The sequence below is a fragment of the Anopheles coluzzii genome, chromosome 2, assembly GCF_943734685.1.
Source record: "Anopheles coluzzii chromosome 2, AcolN3, whole genome shotgun sequence".
Lineage (NCBI taxonomy): Eukaryota > Metazoa > Arthropoda > Insecta > Diptera > Culicidae > Anopheles > Anopheles coluzzii.
In genome coordinates, this window is record NC_064670.1 from 72275679 (window position 1) to 72294289 (window position 18611).

Consider the following 18611-nt stretch of genomic DNA (forward strand, 5'->3'; position numbering starts at 1 on the left):
AAATGTCAATTGGAACATGTAATTAATTACAGTAGAACCTCGATTATCTGGGGGCGGATTAACCGACGGGTGGCTTAACCGTGCGCATATATGTGACAGCTGTTCTAGCGCGCTGTTCTACGGCGAAAACTTGCAGCGATAGTCAAGTGGGCAATCAGTTTCTTGTGCAGCTCTGTAGTGTCTAGTGATATTTTCGAAATTCATTTTTGTTTATAAACAGTTGTAAAACCTATAGTTATTAATTAAAATAATATTCTACTAACGATTAATCGATTGATTCAAAGCGAATTAATCATAAAACTAGTGAGTTCTATAATTTTTATATGCGTTTGACATTTCTTGGACCATTATCCGTGCAAATCGATTAACCGCCAATCGTCCGGTCCCGAGCTGCCCGGATAATCGACGCTCTACTGTATTCACGACATTGGATTTGAAAACGAATTTTCTCCGAACGAATTTACTGTTACGTCACGTAAATTGTAGCATGCTGTACATGATTCTGAACAAATGATTTTTTTTGTGCAGCACCACAGATTAAGCTTAAACGACTGGAAAATTAAATGTATTCAAACAAATCGGAAGCTAAGAAGTTTCACTGGTTTGACTCATAGATCCCAAGCGCCACAGATTAAGCTTAAACGACTGGAAAATCGAATGTCCATAGAAAAAAAACGAAAGCCCCCTCTAGCTTCTTGGTTTACACAATAAATGGCTTATTACCACTCATCATTATATTGCTGTCCTTTTCTTGCAATGTGTTTCGACAAGTTTCATCTAATCAAGACCTATATAGCCTTCTAACTTTCCGAGCAAAATTCCGGTCGTGTGGTCACAGATACATGGGTATCAATACCATCGACCATTATTCAAATCTCACTTGCTTCAATGCTGGTGATTTACATTGGAGTTTAGTATTTAAACAATCGTATCGCCGTTCTAGTTCTAGCGATGCATAACTTCAAAGCGAAACCATACAACAGTACAGAGGAAATGAGAAAACTCTCCTACTCTAAGCGAGGAAGCTTCACTGGTTGGGAGATATCCCACCAACAGATGGCACCACCAGCTTTTTTCTATTTTTAGAATGCATGAGTCGTTTGCCGTCTGCTAAACGAAGTCTTTCTATATTCCGTTTAGATTGAAAGCTTGAGTCGTTTAGAACCCGTTTAGTGGTTGTTTAGTGGATTTGTGGCACTTAGGATGTTCATAGACCCAGGCCTTAAGGTCTCATTTATCCCAAGGTGCTTGCATCGGTCAAAACCGGTCTTCGTGAGCTCGTCAACATTCCAAACTGGTGCGAATTTCCCTCGCTGACGATACTTTTTGTAAGTCGTTGTGACGGTTTCTGGCGTTTCGAGCGAGGTTTTGTGCGTTCAAGATGGAAAGCAGTTTTGACAAAGTTGAAAAAAATTTCAACATTTTCACCTCCGTGGCCACGCTCCAAAATATGCACGAAGCGTTCGATGTAAAGTGCTACGGGGGGGAGACAAAAGCTCACTTTGAAACGAGCACTGTCGGCGAGTAAAGGAAGGGTAGAAAAAATGAGCGAGATGCAGCAATATGGGAACGTCAAAAACCCTCGCCATGTTGTACGGGTGACATTTTGTCAGAGGTATCGAATAACAACAACACATTAATAGCTCGCCACTCGTAGATATCAGGGAAAAAATCATAACTAGCTAAAGTTGGACCAAAATACGATGCTAAATTGCATCTCGCCTGCGTACGTTGTCGAATGATGCGCTATTCTGAAATACCGCGTGATCTCGCCGACAGACACACGTGCAAAAGTAAGGTAGGTCGAGATACGAAAACTGGTCGGAGCTTATCGTCAACAGGCGGTCACAACGAATCGTACGATGGCGATGGTGATGATGGATATGAGCAACTCTCCTCCTCCGATGGAAACGTTTCGCAACCGAACCAGCATGCGGAGAAAGCACTGGACGGAAGCATCGATACGCCATTGATCGAAGACGGTAAGCGAAAACCGGAGCGCCATCGCGATCGCCAACCCGATGATAAACACTTGTGCCATAAAGCGACCGCAGGCTCGATCGAAAGTCTCAACGATGGATGTTCAGCAACGTCGTCATTTAGGTAAATGGGCAAAGTCAATCAGTTTACACGATTGCTAGAGTGTTGATGTGTTTAGATAATGAAATATCATTGACGTAACATTACATCCTACAGGCCTTGGCATAGCTATTCCAAAAAATCATACAGTCTACCGCCGAATACAACGATTAGTGACGTCGGCTCAATCGTATTCAGCTGCCAGCAAGTGTCGCCGGCTGAGCTGGCCGCTCAGATAACACTTTTGGATTTTCCCATTTTTAATGCAATACAACCAGAGGAGCTGACCAGCTGCGGCTGGACGAAGAAAAACAAACATACCCTAGCGCCCAATGTGGTAGCATTCACGAAACGATTCAATCATACGACATTTTGGACTGTACAGGAAATACTCAACGGCGTTAGCCCGAAAGATCGGGCCGAGATCATCAGTCATTTTATAAAGGTACGAACTACTGGCTGTCATTACACATGTGCCTTCAATGGAACAGCTTCCTGAAGCAGAAAGAGCAATTAGGAATTGCTTTATGTTTAATACTGTGTTTTGTTTTAGGTGGCGAAGAAATTACATGACATCAACAATCTTCACTCACTGTTTGCCGTTATATCTGCACTGAAGAGTGCCAGCGTTCATCGGTTAAAAGAAAGTTGGTTGTTAGTGTCCCGAAAAGATCAGCAACAGCTGGATAGGTTGAGCCACCTGTTTGATGAAAGCGATAATTGGTCCTCATTGCGGAAATGTTTAAATCAATTCAAACTTCCGGGAATACCATACCTAGGTAAGCAATCTCGTTTCACAAGCAACAGCGATACATTATTGTTACTATTTTTTGTGTACTGTTTTTCTTCGGACTTAGGGATATTTCTTACGGACATTATCTATATCGATTTGATGCACCCCAACAAATCGGGAGAGGAGAGTTATGCACGCGAAACCAAAATGAACAACGTGTTGCGAGTGTTGTCTAGCTACCAAAGTTCGAACTATACGTTTATCAGTCCGGTACCTCCGACGCTACGTTACCTACAGTCTCGGCGGTATATAGACGAGCTACAGAATATATTTGAGGAGGATCAATATAAGTATGTATTGCTTTTGATGCTACCAGCCCAATCAATCGAAAATTATCCAAAAACCTCTTTTTTAGAAAATCTCTCAACTTGGAACCTACCGCCGGTGCATCAACCATGTCGTCTGGCGGTACTGTGCGATTACTAAAACCAAAAATAGAACAGAGTGATAGCATTGGCCGCAACGTGAAAACTACTATCGCTTTGGCGGAATGTAAAGATTCTCCAGACTCGACGACATGCGCACCAAACACTAGCCAAACTATCGTTTCGAGCGCACGACAGTTCATACCTGGCCATAGGAAATGCTATAGTTTAGGAACAAAGTATGATGTGGCGATAAGCAGTTGTTCTGTTTACCTGATATTGTGCGGAAAATTAATTTAATGTTCCTTTTTCTGATGTTTGTCGCAGCATTTTTTATCCTAGATCTTCCGAACAGTCAAGCAGCTCCTCATCGGCATCGAGCAGTCGTCATGCCAAGGTGGCAGATGGATTGAATAAGATGCGACACCTGCTCGATGATTCCTATGTCGAATCGAAACGCGCAAACAGTATCGCTGCAACAGGAAGCGGGGGTAGTCACAGTAGCGACCAGGAATCTGAACATCCGACGGCCCTGCAGTTGGTCGAGCTGGAGCCAATAACGAGTGGAAACTTGGTGGAAGGATACTTGAAACGTAAAACCGTACTCAAGTATGGACGCAAACCTACCGTAGCATCCTGGCAGCGGTATTGGGTGTTGATATGGTCCAACACGATGATATACTTTCCACCAAAAACATTCAAGGGGTATAATAGACTTCGAAATATCTCGTTATGTGTCATTTACAAAATAAATAAATAAATGCATGATTTATCTTCCAGCAACGAGCGAAGCAACTTCAAAAAGGAACCATCCAAAATATTTCCCCTCGAAGGATGGACGGCCGAAGAATCGGATCTTCCGCTGCAGGACGAGTTCTTCCAGCTGGTAAACTACAACCATGGACATGCGTATCGTTTCAAATCCGGCTCGAATGCTTCCGCTAATCGATGGCTTGCGGCGCTGAAACAAGTCACAACACCTAAACCGGCGGAACCATTGTCCATCTCACTGAATCTTATATCCTTTGAATAGTGCGCGCTTAACTTGCATCGACGTTTGCTTTCAAAAGGCTACTCCTGATATTGCACATGTACTCAACAAAATGTTCACAGTACAGATACATTTAGCAAGACTGGTTGACATTATGCATTATGATTTCCTCAAAATGAACAAAATGCACTTGTTTAGTTTTCTTTTGCATTGTGATTAGCTCCTTACGATTTGTTTTACCCACATAGTTTCCACGGCGAGTTCGGACATGAATTGCTTTGTGCCTAGTATTGATATCGGTGGTATCGATGGTGTTAATCAAATATCCATAGTTGTTATTACAGGCCTCTCTTTATGTTGTGGTATTTTGAAAAGGCTTAACCTCGTTTCTAGCGTAGATGAACGGTGAAAAGCAAGAAATAACTCACAGCAGGAACAACAATGTATGCTGTCTGCATGATCGTGTAACACATTATCAAGCTTACAAGTACCAATAAAGGTGTTTCAAAAATGTTTAAAAAAGGACTTACTATATTTCATTACAATCTTTGTATCGGGAAGAAGGATTATTCAACGCAATATTTCAGAAATTACAATTTGTAATTCAAAATTATGTTTTAAAACCAGTAAAAAAACTTTATTTTCTTAAAGAATCCTAGTACATACAAAATAATTTGATAAATCTCAGAATTTAATCAAACACAATCGTTCTTTTTTTTAACCACAGTAGAAAGTTGATTATCCGGGGGCGGATTAATCGTGTGTATGAATTTGACAGGGAGCGGTCCCGTGGTACAGTCGTCAACTCGAACGACTCAATAACATTCCCGTCATGGGTTCAAGCCTAGAATGGACCGTCCCCCCGTAGCAAGGATTGACTATCTGGCTACGTTGTAATGAATTAAGTCTCGAACGCCTGTATAGGCCGGTATGTCCACGTAAGAGGTTACGCCATATAGAAGAAGATGATGAATTGAGCAGGCGTTCTACCGTCATAAATATTTGGTCTAGTGATATTTTCGAATTTAATTTTTGTTCAACAATAATTGTTACGCCGTATTATCCCTGAAAACACCTGTAAGAATCAATCATCCCTGAGATGAAGAGTTTTTAATTAATGAAAAAAATGTATCTTAATTGTCCAAGCGGCTTAGCTCTTTTGCACAATAACTTCTTATATTAGTTAGTGGTTAAGCTCTCTCGAATCGTCATGTGTAATTTTTTTCAACCGAAAATTCTTACGGACTACCCTGTTCCGAATTAAACCACGCACATCGTATCTTAAATTGTGCAACCATTTTTATACACATCATCTGTCAAAATGACCGTCATGAGCTAACCTTATTTCCGCAACATTCGTCGGTAGAAAATTTTTCAAGTGCTCAGAGAAAGAAGACGCCGAGGCGAAATTGAACGAAAATTTGGGAACGGAAACAGTGCAGACAGGTGAATAATATTTAGACAAAGATATATCTGCTTTCTTGGGGTGCTGCTAGCGTAATACAATTGATATGTGCAGTGTTTGACTGGTGAATAGATATGCCCGAAAATAGGTCCCCGATCCAACAGTGGGCTCAGGTCAAAAAGTGAATCTAAATTGTCAGGGGCTCTCGCGGATGGGCGTGCCGCTGTATGTGCGATATCATTCGAATTTGGAAACGGCTTATGTGCGAGCGGCATTTCATGTGTGCGTGTGTGTAGTCGTTGCGGTCAATCAAAAAGAAGATGAGGTGATGATGATGATGATGATGATGATGGGTATTATGAGGAGGAAAAGTTTGGCTGACTAGCTGTAAAAGAAACACGAATGGCACAACTTCGCCCAAGTGGTGTTGTGCTGAAGAGGGCAAGATGGGGTGAAACGAAGCTCTATGCACCGCAATCGTGTATACGCGACATGCGTGTGCTTTTGTGTGTGCGTTGTTTTAAGGATTCCAAATTTTCTCTATTGCGCACCCATACGTACGCATGCGGGCGTATAGATTTATGTATGCATAATATATATGTCACACGCTATACATGCCCCATCGATAAGGAAAAGAGGATGGTGGGAGCATATACATTTAGGGTGAATGCGGTCATGAGGTGGATTTCGGTGTATGCGAGTGAAGGAAAAAAAAGATTGAGAGGAAACGCGCGCCTGCCTGTGTGTGTGCGTGCAGTTCGCCGTAGCGGGGTGACGAGATTGAATGGAACATAAAAAAATGCAGCAATAAACAGGGGGCGCGCGAGAGCATAAATGACCCGAAGAGCTCATAGATTGATAGAGATGACATCATTTCTATATATTTACCAAGTTTAGAGTGGCTCCGACATACAATGGAACAGTCTGTATGCGCGGCGCAGCGTTGGTGTTTGTTAGTCGTTTGCACTTGTTGTGTGTTCGATTCTTTTGAACTCTCGCAATCGTGTCAGATTGCGTTAAACGGCTAGATAATCGAATCTGATCTCGAGTAGAAATAGACAGTAGAGTACGGTTACAAAACCGAATCAACAGTCATCATCCATAGGGCTGGGCCAGGGCTGGGCCTACACCTCTAATAACTAGCCAAGTGCAGAAATCAAGTAGGCGATCGTAAATGTCAATATTTAATCATTCGCGAGCAGTGAAGAAGAGGAGCATCGCAAGAAGCAAAAGATTCAAGGTATCGCTATGTTATCGCTAATAGATATTGGGGGTAAAAAAATTCATTGCAGGATGGCAACCGAAACCGAAACGGCAACAATTCATACAAATGGAGGGCTGGAAACGGTATCCGAAGAGGAGGGCATGAAGCCGCGCCCGGCCGACATCGAGGCGGACATGCGAGAGATGGAACGACGTAAGCGCGTGGAATCAATCATGAACTCGCGCCTGTTCCGGGAGGAACTGGAACGAATCGTGGACGGTCAGATGCGCGAGGGATCATCGACCATACTGCAACAACTTTCCGACATCATGGGCATGCCGGCGGCTCGCATTGGTAGCGTATTCAAAAGCTCCAATTGCGTAGTGCCGATCAACGACATTCGTGGCGTAGAGTCGATGGGTTACGAAAAGGGGGAAAAGATCCTTCGCTGCAAGCTTGCGGCCACATTTAGGCTGATGGATCTGTTTGGCTGGACGCAAGGAATCGCGTGCCAGATAACGGCACGCCTCAATGCCGACCAGGAACTGTTCCTCGTCAACCCCTACGGTATGCTGTTTCATGAGGTTACTGCTTCTTCGCTGAACAAGGTGAACATGCAGGGGCAGATCGTCGAACATGGCACTACTAATTTCGGGATCAACAATAATCGTAAGTAGTAGACTGTTAATTTCGGGAAATGTGTTTGAGCTTTTTCCCTTTTTGTTATTGCAACATGTTTGAATCCTATTCATTCCACAGAGTTCACCCTCCACTCCGTTATACATGCTGCCAGACCGGACATTCGTTGTGCAATATATGTAGCTTACAGTGCCGTAACCGCCATATCGGCATTAAAGCAAGGATTGCAACCGCTCACGAAGCACACTGCCCTCTTGGGAGAAATAGCCTTCCACACGTATGCCGGAGGTAAGAACCTTGCTGATGCTAAATACTACACGGATATTTTTTGTTTGAGCTGTTTTTGACCAGAACACAGTTTTCTTGTTTATATGAAAATATACACAAATCAAACCAACATACCATAACCAAACCTCGTAAGAGAAGGCTGTATTCGACATTCTCGCTTCATGAATACAGTGAAACTTTGCAAATAATAATTAAAGAATAATGCGTCGTTCGGCATTTTTCGTATCTTTCGTTATCTCTGGATGAAGCGACATACGAGTTTCAATGATTAGACATTTTGACAGTCGATTAATGGTTTTATGTATATTTTGATACTCTCTTTTCTTCTATGACTTTGATTGTTATTATATCCGAAGCCTTGAACGAACCGGAAGAGAAGGATAAACTGTTGCGCAGCCTGGGACCAGTTTCCAAGGTATTGCTGCTTTCCAATCACGGAGCGTTGTGTTGTGGAGAAACTATTGAAGAAGCGTTCTATCATGTCACCCATATGGTGCATGCCTGCGAAGCTCAGTTGAAATTGTTGCCTGTTGGTTTGGAAAACTTGATTTTGATCCCGGAGGAAACCCGTAAAGCTATCTACGATGCTGCTCGCAAACCATCGGGCGAGGGACAGGAGGCAGCATCAGCTCAAACGGCGGATAATAAGGAGGGACAACTTACTAAGGTGAGCAGACTAGGTTTTCAATATCTCTGTTACAAATCAGCGCGAATACGTATGCGATAGGCGATTTTGTATGATTAACAATTTTATTCAATTCCATAACGTTTTCAGACCCCGAAGTGGCGTGTTGGGGGTTCCGAGTTTGAAGCCCTTATGCGAATGCTCGATAACGCCGGCTTCCGTACCGGTTACATCTTCCGCAATCCGTTGATAAAGGGCGATGTTCCAAAACCACGCAACGACATTGAGGTACCACCAGCTGTGTCATCATTAGGCTATTTAATCGAAGAAGAGGAGCTGTTCAAGCAAGGGTATGTTGAAAAAAGGGTAACAGGATCTATTATGAACTTTGAACAAAAAAAAAACATTATTTTTGCTTTCTTCTCACATTTCAGCATTTGGCGTAAGGGTGATCCGCGTAAGGTTGGAGATCGCACTCGTTGGCTGAATTCGCCTAATGTGTACCAGAAGGTGGAGGTGCTAGAAACTGGTACACCAGACCCGAAGAAGATTACCAAGGTAGAGATTGTTACCATTGAAGGAAACCTAAACTAATGCAGCTATTAATAGCATTTGACACTAAGCAATGAGCGATTTTTAAATACTTTATAATGGCTTCGTCTAATAACGCCTTCGGTCCAAACAACTAACGGTCATGAGATTGATCTTTTGACTGTTTGATCTTAGCAATTCGTCGGTTGGATTTGGAACCCTTACGCACGTATTTGTCTTCTCCTTTACACCACATTTACTCAATGCTACTAACAAACAATTGTAGTTTGATTTTACTTGCTTTTGGAAAAGGTTGGAAAGGGCTCGTGTGTTATATTATTATACATTCTAATGCACAAACTAATTGTAGCTATTCCAGCAAAACAAACAACAAAAAACAGGAGTTGTGCTTTTATTTCAATTATACTAGCAATTTATGAATAACCAAAAAACGAAGCTGTCGGTCAGCGAAGAATGTTTTATTTTATTAGCGTTTTATTTTTAACATATTTTGGTGTATTTGGTATGAGACAAGCTGCAATATTTTGTTATTTTGTCAAACCACACCAAAGAATTATTTAATTTGTTTTATTTATGTTATTCGAAACATTTATTCATCGCAAACACCAATTACCAATGTCTTAAAACATTCCTTTTTTAGTGAAGATACAGGTTCTATTGCTGACAAATGAAAGTAACTAACATTCCACGGTGAAAACAATAGAATATTCATTGTGCAAAAGTTACACAACACAGATTAATACTCGTACATTGAATGTGTTTAGATGCATATAATTAGTTGTCAGCGTAAACAACTGCTAAGGTTTTACTTTAATCTCTGTCACAAAAACAAAGCAATAGCCGATTGATCGTCTTACAAAATGAAATGGATTTTAATTTAACAAAATCAAATATAACATACATTTCAACGCCCAGTGTATTTAGCGTGAAGCGTTGTTAGCAAAGCACAGAAAGTAGTAACTAGTGTCAGAACATGGATAACTTGCGGCACTACAAAAAGAACCTTGTTACTCTAACTTCAAGCACATTAATCTATTAACAATAAAAGGCCACTAGCCACTTGTGTGAACCAATGCCGGTGGGTTTGTGCAAAAACTGAAGTTGTTGTTTTTTTGTGTTTGAACTGTTAAATGTTGTTCGAAACGTTGGCGCTTTATTGTAGCTTCTACATGAAAATCTAGTTCGAAAACAAAACAACACTCAGTTTTTCTCACCGCACTGTATGATGATGGCATTATGGTGCATCCACTACATCTTACAGCTATAAATGTAAATACAAATAATATATCGTACAGTTTGGTCTAACCCAATCCTTTCTAACATCTTTATCGTTTCATCAATCGTGCATTGAACTCGTGCAGTGGGTCGCCGAACCGTCTCCGACGCACTCGTCGACACCTGTTAAAATCGAACATGCCCATCAGTTTGTGCCGACAAACACGAACCCGCGGGAATTCAAAAGAATTCAGCAACAGGTAAGCGACTCTAACGGCAGTAAGATATTTGACATACATCCTAACATAAGTTAGCTTATGAAAATACTCGATCCATTTCTTTTTCTTTTGCAATACTATCGTGTGCATAGATAAAAGATAATCGCCGAGCCGATAAAATATCGGCTGGACCACAGTCCCACATTCTGGAAGGAGTTTCGTGGGATGAGGCAAACCGGCTGAAAGATGCCAATGTTTCGGCCGCTGGAGATCATGTAGTACTAATGGGTGCCGCTTCTAAGGGTATTATTCAACGTGGCTACCAGCACAACGCCACTGTCTACAAGGCACCGTACGCGAAAAATCCATTCGACTCCGTAACTGACGACGAGCTGAACGAATACAAAAAAACGGTCGAAAAGAAGCGACATGGTGACGGTGAGTAAAATTATCCTGTCCCTGACATTTGTATACACGCATCCGTAATGCAAATAACCAATGACCTTCATCACGTGCTTACAGGCACGGACACTGATTTCTCCGAATCGGAAGCACTGAGCTCATTGCAGATCAGCGGCCCTGCCAAGGGCGCCTCGCTCGTCAGCCCGCCCAGCCAGTCGGAGCAGGAAGACACAACAGCAGGTAAGTTGTTTTATTTTTGTGAGATAAAGTTGAGCGAAAAACGTGACCGTAACCACTTTTTACGTCCGATTTGGTTGTTTTGTAGAACATCACGTCCTAAGAATAGAAACTAAGCAAGCGCCCAAACCAAGCCAGCCAGAGGTGGTACTAAGCGATGGTAAGTACGAAAAAACAACCACAAATACCATTTTGGTAGGCGATCGATCGATCGCTTTACTGTTTTATGTTTGAAATGTTTATGTGTTGTGTTTTGCTTGTTGGTTGGAACAGAATCTGTTATTTTATATTTTACTAAACTTGTCTTCAGAAATTGGAGTTTCAGGTGTATGAATTAGCAAGGAACGCGCTACTAGTGAGTAAAGAAAAAATCGATTTAAGTGATCTTTTGCTACTTTGAACTTCCAAGCATCGGAAATTAAAGTTGATTTTCGAAATGCATGGTGGTTATGTTCACGGTAGAAAATATCATGTTGTAAGAGTAATTTTCCATTGTCCGGGCACACCAGATTGGTTGCTGTCAATGTGGTGGTGGACGGTTTTTAGTGACTATACTTCGTGTATGGTACATGTATGTATTTCAATGTTTTTTTTTTATTTAAAAATGAATGAAACTAACATTTTTGTTCTTTTTCTCCTAAACATGTTTAAACAAAAATTGTTTGAACAACGAACTCGAAAAAAACAATCCTATATTATGATGTTTTAGATCTAGGTGCCGTATATCCCACATTTAGGACAAATAATTACAATGGATTTCGTGTAGCCACAAATATGGCAAAAGTGCATCATTTCCATTGCGCGAATAGAAACAATCCCTTAACACAGCTTTCGTATGAACTTGCGGTGCCTATTTGGCGTTTAACAGACGGATGCGCTATATGGCGCATGCCCAGATTTACCGATTCACCAGAAGCGTATGGCGAAAATATTCGTTACCCGACGTTTCGGAACTCTCACAAAATTGGTGCATTACGAAATTGGCATTATAGAACAGACTGTAATAACAATGCTGCCGGCGTGAATTATAGTACACTGTTCGTGGAAAATAACTGGTCAGTACAGGAATACAATATGGTAGAAAACACTGACTTAGAGTATGAAAAGCTTACGGCAATCGATGTCTTTATCACCGTCGGAATAATTAACAGAGTGTTCTGTAAGATGGAGCATGACATGAAAGAGTTACAGGAGTCATTTACAACGATCGTCGAGACTATGGGAGAGAACAACAATAAGAGAATTAATATTTCTGAATGCGACGATTAGTAGAAGCATGTTTTGTGTTTTTGTTGATATAATTTAGCTTTTTTCAAAAGTGTGCCGTGTTAGAATAAAAAAAAAAAAACAATGCAATTTATCATGACAATTTTCAACAATTTTTGTCCCAGGCGAACAAGTACAAAATGGCGAACAATCCGATGCACACATGAGCACATTTTCCCACAGCAGCAAAGAGGTAAGAGAGGCAAGCTAAACATTGGCTTAGTCATAATCACAACGATTGGATTCGTGCATTCGATATTCTAAAAATGTGTCTTCCTTCTGAGTTGCAGGATATTTCAACCGATGGATCCCCCAAGAAGGACAAAAAGAAGAAGAAAGGATTGCGAACGCCGTCGTTCTTGAAAAAGCGAAAGGACAAGAAACGCGTTGAGTCCTAAACACACTCGACCAACATCACTATGCAGGCAGCAGGATAGATTTTTTCAGCAAACCTTTTTCCTAATCAATTGGAAGTACAGCAGCGGGCGTACCCTCGCTTGTCAAATTAGAACAAGGAGCAGATGCATCCATCACACGATTTCCTGAACGTGAGCCGAACCCCGCTCGACTCGATACAAATGCCCATTATTATACCCTTGTAGTATGTAAGTTTTTTCAAAAGAAAACAAATTGTATTTTGTTTTCTTGAGTTTATTGTTTACATTTTATATTCCCGTATTGTTTGTTGAAGCCTATTCTCCTTGAGCCTAGGATTTATAAAAAAAAAAATACCGCTGACGCTAAGTAATTCGATGATCGTAACGAATGATGATTTAAACAGAGAAAACAGTTAAACTCTAGCCAAGGAGACAGTGTAAAATGTATGGACAAGTGCTGATTAAAAGTATACAGATTTTGAGTTAGCAAACGTAAGTGAATATTAATACTATTTATGTATCGACGCAGTTTGCAGGATTTAGTTACATATTTATGTTTTTTTTTTGGGCAATGAATAAGAACATCGCGAGTCAACCAAGGGTACAAAAAATGACAAATCGCACATACTGTTTTGTTATTTAGTAAGGGTCGGCATTGAATCGGTGTGGCAATACTATCAAATAATTCAATTATTGGATATTAATGTCAATGCAACCGGAAAACCAATGGCTTTCGTCAACTGCTCTGCTCATCTGTTTATCATCCTGCCGTAAAATGTTAATGCGAACATGCAATCGCCGAAATGATGTACGACGTTTTTTTTTTCTTTTTTATTTAACTACTACAACATTACTCATTAACTGAAATGTAGTCACTGATCTAGCCTAAAATCAGTCCGAACACAGATCCATTGAATTTCTTTCCCATTGTCAGTGGCAATGAAATCACATAACAGTGGACAATGAGCTATTCATAATATTAAACAATGACCGGAAAAAAAGAAACATGCCAGCTTATTCATCGTAAATGAATGACGAAAGCAAAGAAGTACGATAAATCGAAGTTGATATACTGAAGAAGAAGAAAAAAAATAACGAGAAAAAAACATGGAGGGATTCGAGAAAGACGAAAAATTCGCGAAAACTAAGGTTTTATTATAAAATCAAAAACACCCCGCTAATAGCTTCCTACAATTTGCATCTTTATCGGCGCTGCAATATGCGACGCAATACTGCATCATTGTCACCCTTCAAACAAGCTGTGTGTGTGTGTGTGTGTGCGCGCGCGTGAGAAAACGAAAGAAACGTTTGTAATGAGACGAAAACTTGGAAGGGGCGTGATAGAAATGAAAATCATAACGAACAAGACGTTACATTTATAGCTAAAAGTCAGTTGAACAGGATATCCCTCAAGTTGTTGAAAGTGGAGAATTAGAACGTGGTTGATGCGCATTTGCATTGCATACTCTGATTGCATAAATAGCTTCTTACTACCGATGAACTGTCCTTTTTCTTTATTCTCTTCGTTAATGTGAGTTAATGTGAGTGTCCTTATTGCGTGCTATTATCCTCGGGCGTGAATATACACACGAGTGTGTGTATAGTAACGTCATGCTGGTTGCGTTACCGCATGACGCTCTAAACCGGAATGTGAAGGCTTCGTGACAGTTGTTTGAAGCAAGAATAGTGTTAATCCTTGCCTAAATTGCTAACATTACAATTTCCTATCTGCTGCACCAGGTGCGCTTTCGCAATTTATCTTCAACCGTTTGCACCTATTTATGACATTGTGTGGCATGCGTGCGAGCGGAGTCGTTTGCTCTATTCTATGCTTGAAAATGGACTATTTTTCTTATGTTACAAATAATGATTTGTTTATTTAGTTTTTCGTACATGTCGCAAATGATTTCTTTTTTAATTTAAAACTGAAGGAACCCTACCTATCTTTCCCTACCTGAACGCTTTTCGAGTCGGTTTAAATGTATGATATGGAATTTATCCGATGAAAGCATAAAACCCGAATAAGTGGCAGGATTACAAATTGAAGGGGGTCCTCTGTCGCATGAAGTGTAGATACACACAAGGGCCGCAACATTTACACGCAAAACGATTACGTTTGATTTTCCTTCCCCGGGGAAAGCAAAAAACAATACACAGCGCTTGGGTGTTGTATAATCTTTCCATAGTGCTTTTCTTATGAACCCTTCAGTATGTAGGATATTTACAAATGAAATTAAATCCGTAATAGATGAAACTAACGCATTTTGTGAACGTGTGAGTGTGTGTTGTTTATTACTCGGGGGGGGTGATGGCATTAAAAAGGTTCGTGGACGAGCTGCCCGACCAAACCATAGTGGGGAAAGAGACCACCGATGATGGTAGCGCAGTACATCCAATTATGCATCGAGAAATGTATTTTGTGCAGCGTTTGTGTGTGTGTGTGTGCAATGAAAATAAGAGATCCACAATGACTGCTTTTTTGTAAGTGAGCGCGCATATAAATGTATATCCTTGTAGTTCACACGTTCCTTGTGCTTATTTTTTTCCTATTAAAACTTGTATGCAGCTGTGTGTGTGCGTGTGTGGGGGACACGGATAATGCCACGAGAAAAAGCGAAACGTATTTCGATCTACAAACTGATCGGAGTGAACAAAAGCATCCCGTAAAAATACATCGGCCAGAACATATTTATTATAACTTCTAGCGTTACTGCATACATGGCTGCTTATCGTAAAGAGAAATGCTTTGAATCGATTGAGTGTGTAATTGTGGGGGGGGGGGGGGGGCATCCAATTGGAGAGGAAAAAAGAAAAAGAGTATAATCAAAATTACATTTCAGTTGCGTACATGTGAACCGAATGTTTCCAACAACGGCCCTCTAGCGTGCGCGTGCAAATGTGTTAATTTCGCAACCAGGATCATTCGTTTTGAGGTTTTTATTAAACATTTGAATTATGTTTTTAGTTTTCGTTTGTTCAATATCTTTGCTGGCACAAATTTAGCCGTTAGTGAAGCAAACAAAAAAAAAGCAGAAGAGGATAAATAAAAAGTCCTACATTTAAGAGATAAAGCTTGATTTTCCTTCAACTTAATAATGGGTTTTTTTATTTACAATACACATTGTTTTGTTAATTTATACTGTATTATATTATGTTCTAATAAGCCTCAAGAATCTGAATAGATCACACCGAAACCTAATTTTTGAGGAGCAGGTAAGTAAAATTTGTAAATAAAATTGGCAAAAGATAATAACACATTTTACGAGAAATGTTAACAAGCTGAGACAATGTGTGGAAACAATGATTAACTGGGACACAACTCCAACAATTGCGTGTTTGTTTTGCTTTCTTTTCCATTACAAATGCTGAACCCGGGACCGGAAACATGACCCACAACGTTTCTAAGTTCCTGTTTGGAGGGAATGGAAATGGTCGAAGAGAAATGGCAACTCTTTCGATCACCCACCACACCAAACTCAAAATGATAGAACTAAAAAAGCAAATAGACTGGTGGAGTACAGGTTTATGACATTGAGGCACAGGCACAAAATCAACATTGAGCAATTGGAAAGCAAAAATCCCCCATTTTACGGTCTTTCCTAAAAATCTTCCAATACATTACATTATTTTTCCATTCCAAGCTGAACCCGTGAACTGATTGTAACAAAGGTACAAAATGTACTGATAATGGTAACCTTTTTGGTGTTCCTCTTGCTAGTCTGGTTGCGTGATCGTGCGAGTGTGATAAAGTACAAACCGTTAAAGAATTCCCTTTGCATCAGAAACATTGCTTCCAGGCGGAGCAGTACATGATTTTATCAGGATGTTTTTTTTTATCTGTTTCACTCGAGGAGATAGAAATGATGCAGTATAAAAGAAAAACTTATTGGCGATATACTTTCATTTGTAGTTCCATACTCGTTCCAGTACTTTCGCCCACGTGTCCTATCACTTGCAGCTGTTGTTGCCCTGTAGCGGTTACTATTGGGCAGTTGGTATTGGTGTAAAAAGGGTTACAACATTGTAAAATGTTAACTCTGCCGGTGCGATTGGCTTTATTTGTGGTGGTACGTCTAACATCTAGGATCGGGATACAAACTATCGTCTATTGTACCAAAGTCGTGATGCAATCTTAGATCGGCAACATTATATGCACTGAACACTATCGGTAATCAAAACCATTTCCAAGAAAGGGCAACTGGTAAAAAACACCGACAGAAAAAGTTTTTTTTGTGGACATCGTTAATAAGAAGTGAATCAAGTGAATACTGCATGTACTGCAGTTGTAATTTGTTGTCTTGTTGTAGTATACGACTAATTTATTGCTGAAATTGAACTCATAATTTAGTATTTGCTTGACTAAATGTTTCAAATAATTCTTCATTCTCAACTTACAATTTTAGTATTTGGTTAGTGCCACCGGTGGAAGCCATGTAGTGTCGGTGACACAATTTCAAACTTCATCATGTGCCGACCGCCAAGCGCCCGGTATAATTTGCGCCAACTGCAACACGGTGGCCGTTTGCGTTAAGATAGGCTCGGTGTGGGAACCGTCTCTGGTCGAAGCCTGCAACGCGGACGAGGGCCTGTACTGTAACGAGTTCGAGGGAGGATGCTCTACCAGCATTGGGTCGTGCAATCCGACCGGGGGAGGTGGCTTTGAGTGTAACACGCCCGGCGTGTTTCCGGATCCGTTCAACTGTCGGCAGTACCACATGTGCTTCCTAAACGGCAACAATCCAGTTGCGATTAATATGGACTGTGGAGGGGCGGCCTTTTCACCAGCAAGTGGGGATTGCTCCCTACCGCTGAACGATACCGTCTGCCTAACGCCACAATTCAACTGCAGCTTCGTGGGACAAATGGCGGCCTGGCCGGGAAATAACAACATCTACTACATCTGTGCAGCGGAAACGGTACAGGGAAATCGTCTACTGCGCCCACGGTTGTACCGCTGCCCGGCCAATCAAATGTTCGTCGAAGGACAGTGTGTGCAGCGTGACTGGTCCAACATGCCACCCGGTACGATAGTTCCTTACGAATGCGTACGCCCGGGGTTGTTTGCTGATCCTGCCCACTGTCGGTACTACTACAGCTGTAACACGGAGCTGGTCGCAACGCATCTACAATGCCCAGAAGGAACCTTCTTCAATGAAAATACCCTCTCGTGTGTGTTGGGAGTTTGCTAGTAGGAAATGTTTAGTTGCCGTTTACTTCATGTTGCAATAAACAATCACTTGCGAATCGAAATGGCTACAAATAAGTTGTGCGAATGCTAGAATCATAAATTGAAAGAAAGGAATGAAATGCTGTTAAATGCGAACCAGCTTCATTTCAGATGAAACACGTAGACATTATCGTTTTAAAACGAAGTTATCGAAGTTGTAACGAACGCGTTTAATGTAAGGGATGATCCATAGCTAACGTAACGGACACAGGGGGTGGATATCTTCCATCGTTTTATTCAGGAAAATACGGGAGAGAGAGAGAGAGAGAGAGAGAGAGAGAGAGAGAGAGAGAGAAAGAAAGAAAGAAAGAGAGAGAGAGAGAGAGAGAGAGCTTTAACATTTTCTTTTGTTTTGTTTTGCACAACTTATGAATTAAACTTTCATAACGAAAAAATCAGGTTAGTGATAGTGATGGAGAAAATATGAATTTGATCCGCTACGACGCATATTCGTCACTGTCTTATGGTGTAACGTGGGACGCGTAATACGCGAAGAACATACTACTAGACCCCTTTAAGTAACGCGTTACTCTACGAGCTCACTGGTGGAACTGTTTTCTAATTTTTTCTTAATGTCCCATGAAATTTAAAAACATAAATATTATAATGGACCACACGGATATGAGGAATACAGAATACCAACGAAAAAAAATACTAAAAATCAAACACTGAAAAGAGGTAATGTTCTGTTTCACGTTCAGCAAAAAATTACGCAAAAGAGATTCCAC

The 18611-nt window shown here is 40.9% G+C and overlaps 3 protein-coding genes across 6 annotated transcripts; all 3 read left to right on the plus strand.

Moving 5' to 3' along the window:
- The first annotated feature begins 1531 nt into the window (after positions 1-1531).
- On the plus strand, positions 1532-4753 carry LOC120950682 (ras-specific guanine nucleotide-releasing factor RalGPS1). The gene is made up of 7 exons (XM_040368935.2): positions 1532-2103; positions 2197-2524; positions 2633-2858; positions 2937-3162; positions 3228-3476; positions 3565-3942; positions 4018-4753. Exons 1-7 carry the CDS (start codon positions 1739-1741, stop codon positions 4268-4270), a joined length of 2025 nt encoding a protein of 674 aa, XP_040224869.1. The 5' UTR covers positions 1532-1738; the 3' UTR covers positions 4271-4753.
- A 787-nt stretch (positions 4754-5540) lies between these two features.
- Positions 5541-15441, plus strand: LOC120953939 (protein hu-li tai shao). 4 transcript variants are annotated; one of them, XM_040374378.2, is made up of 12 exons: positions 5541-5674; positions 6926-7506; positions 7597-7764; positions 8121-8431; positions 8540-8739; positions 8824-8947; positions 10303-10416; positions 10527-10812; positions 10897-11016; positions 11102-11173; positions 12405-12472; positions 12564-15441. In XM_040374378.2, the coding sequence occupies exons 2-12, from the start codon at positions 6927-6929 to the stop codon at positions 12675-12677; spliced, it is 2157 nt and encodes a 718-aa protein (XP_040230312.1). In that variant the 5' UTR covers positions 5541-5674; position 6926; the 3' UTR covers positions 12678-15441. The 4 variants fall into 4 exon arrangements, with proteins under 4 accessions (XP_040230312.1, XP_040230311.1, XP_040230313.1 ...); XM_040374377.2 differs by lacking the exon at positions 5541-5674 and adding an exon at positions 5934-5958; XM_040374379.2 differs by lacking the exon at positions 5541-5674 and adding an exon at positions 5934-5958 and having other exon boundaries at positions 12570-15441.
- A 481-nt stretch (positions 15442-15922) lies between these two features.
- On the plus strand, positions 15923-17906 carry LOC120953940 (uncharacterized). Its single transcript, XM_040374381.2, has 2 exons — positions 15923-16723; positions 17060-17906. The coding sequence occupies exons 1-2, from the start codon at positions 16685-16687 to the stop codon at positions 17843-17845; spliced, it is 825 nt and encodes a 274-aa protein (XP_040230315.2). The 5' UTR covers positions 15923-16684; the 3' UTR covers positions 17846-17906.
- Positions 17907-18611: the final 705 nt, after the last annotated feature.

Bases quoted from the DNA above. Each gene is read 5' to 3' on its own strand.
- LOC120953940 (XM_040374381.2), top strand. From the start codon at position 16,685: ATGTTAACTCTGCCGGTGCGATTGGCTTTATTTGTGGTG. The intron at 16,724-17,059 runs GTACGTCTAACA...TTACAATTTTAG, and splicing joins GATTGGCTTTATTTGTGGTG to TATTTGGTTAGTGCCACCGG.
- LOC120953939 (XM_040374377.2), top strand. The intron at 10,417-10,526 runs GTAAGCGACTCT...TCGTGTGCATAG, and splicing joins TCAAAAGAATTCAGCAACAG to ATAAAAGATAATCGCCGAGC. The intron at 11,017-11,101 runs GTAAGTTGTTTT...GTTGTTTTGTAG, and splicing joins GCAGGAAGACACAACAGCAG to AACATCACGTCCTAAGAATA.
- LOC120950682 (XM_040368935.2), top strand. From the start codon at position 1,739: ATGATGCGCTATTCTGAAATACCGCGTGATCTCGCCGACAGACACACG. The intron at 3,163-3,227 runs GTATGTATTGCT...CCTCTTTTTTAG, and splicing joins TTTGAGGAGGATCAATATAA to AAAATCTCTCAACTTGGAAC. The intron at 3,477-3,564 runs GTATGATGTGGC...TGTTTGTCGCAG, and splicing joins TGCTATAGTTTAGGAACAAA to CATTTTTTATCCTAGATCTT.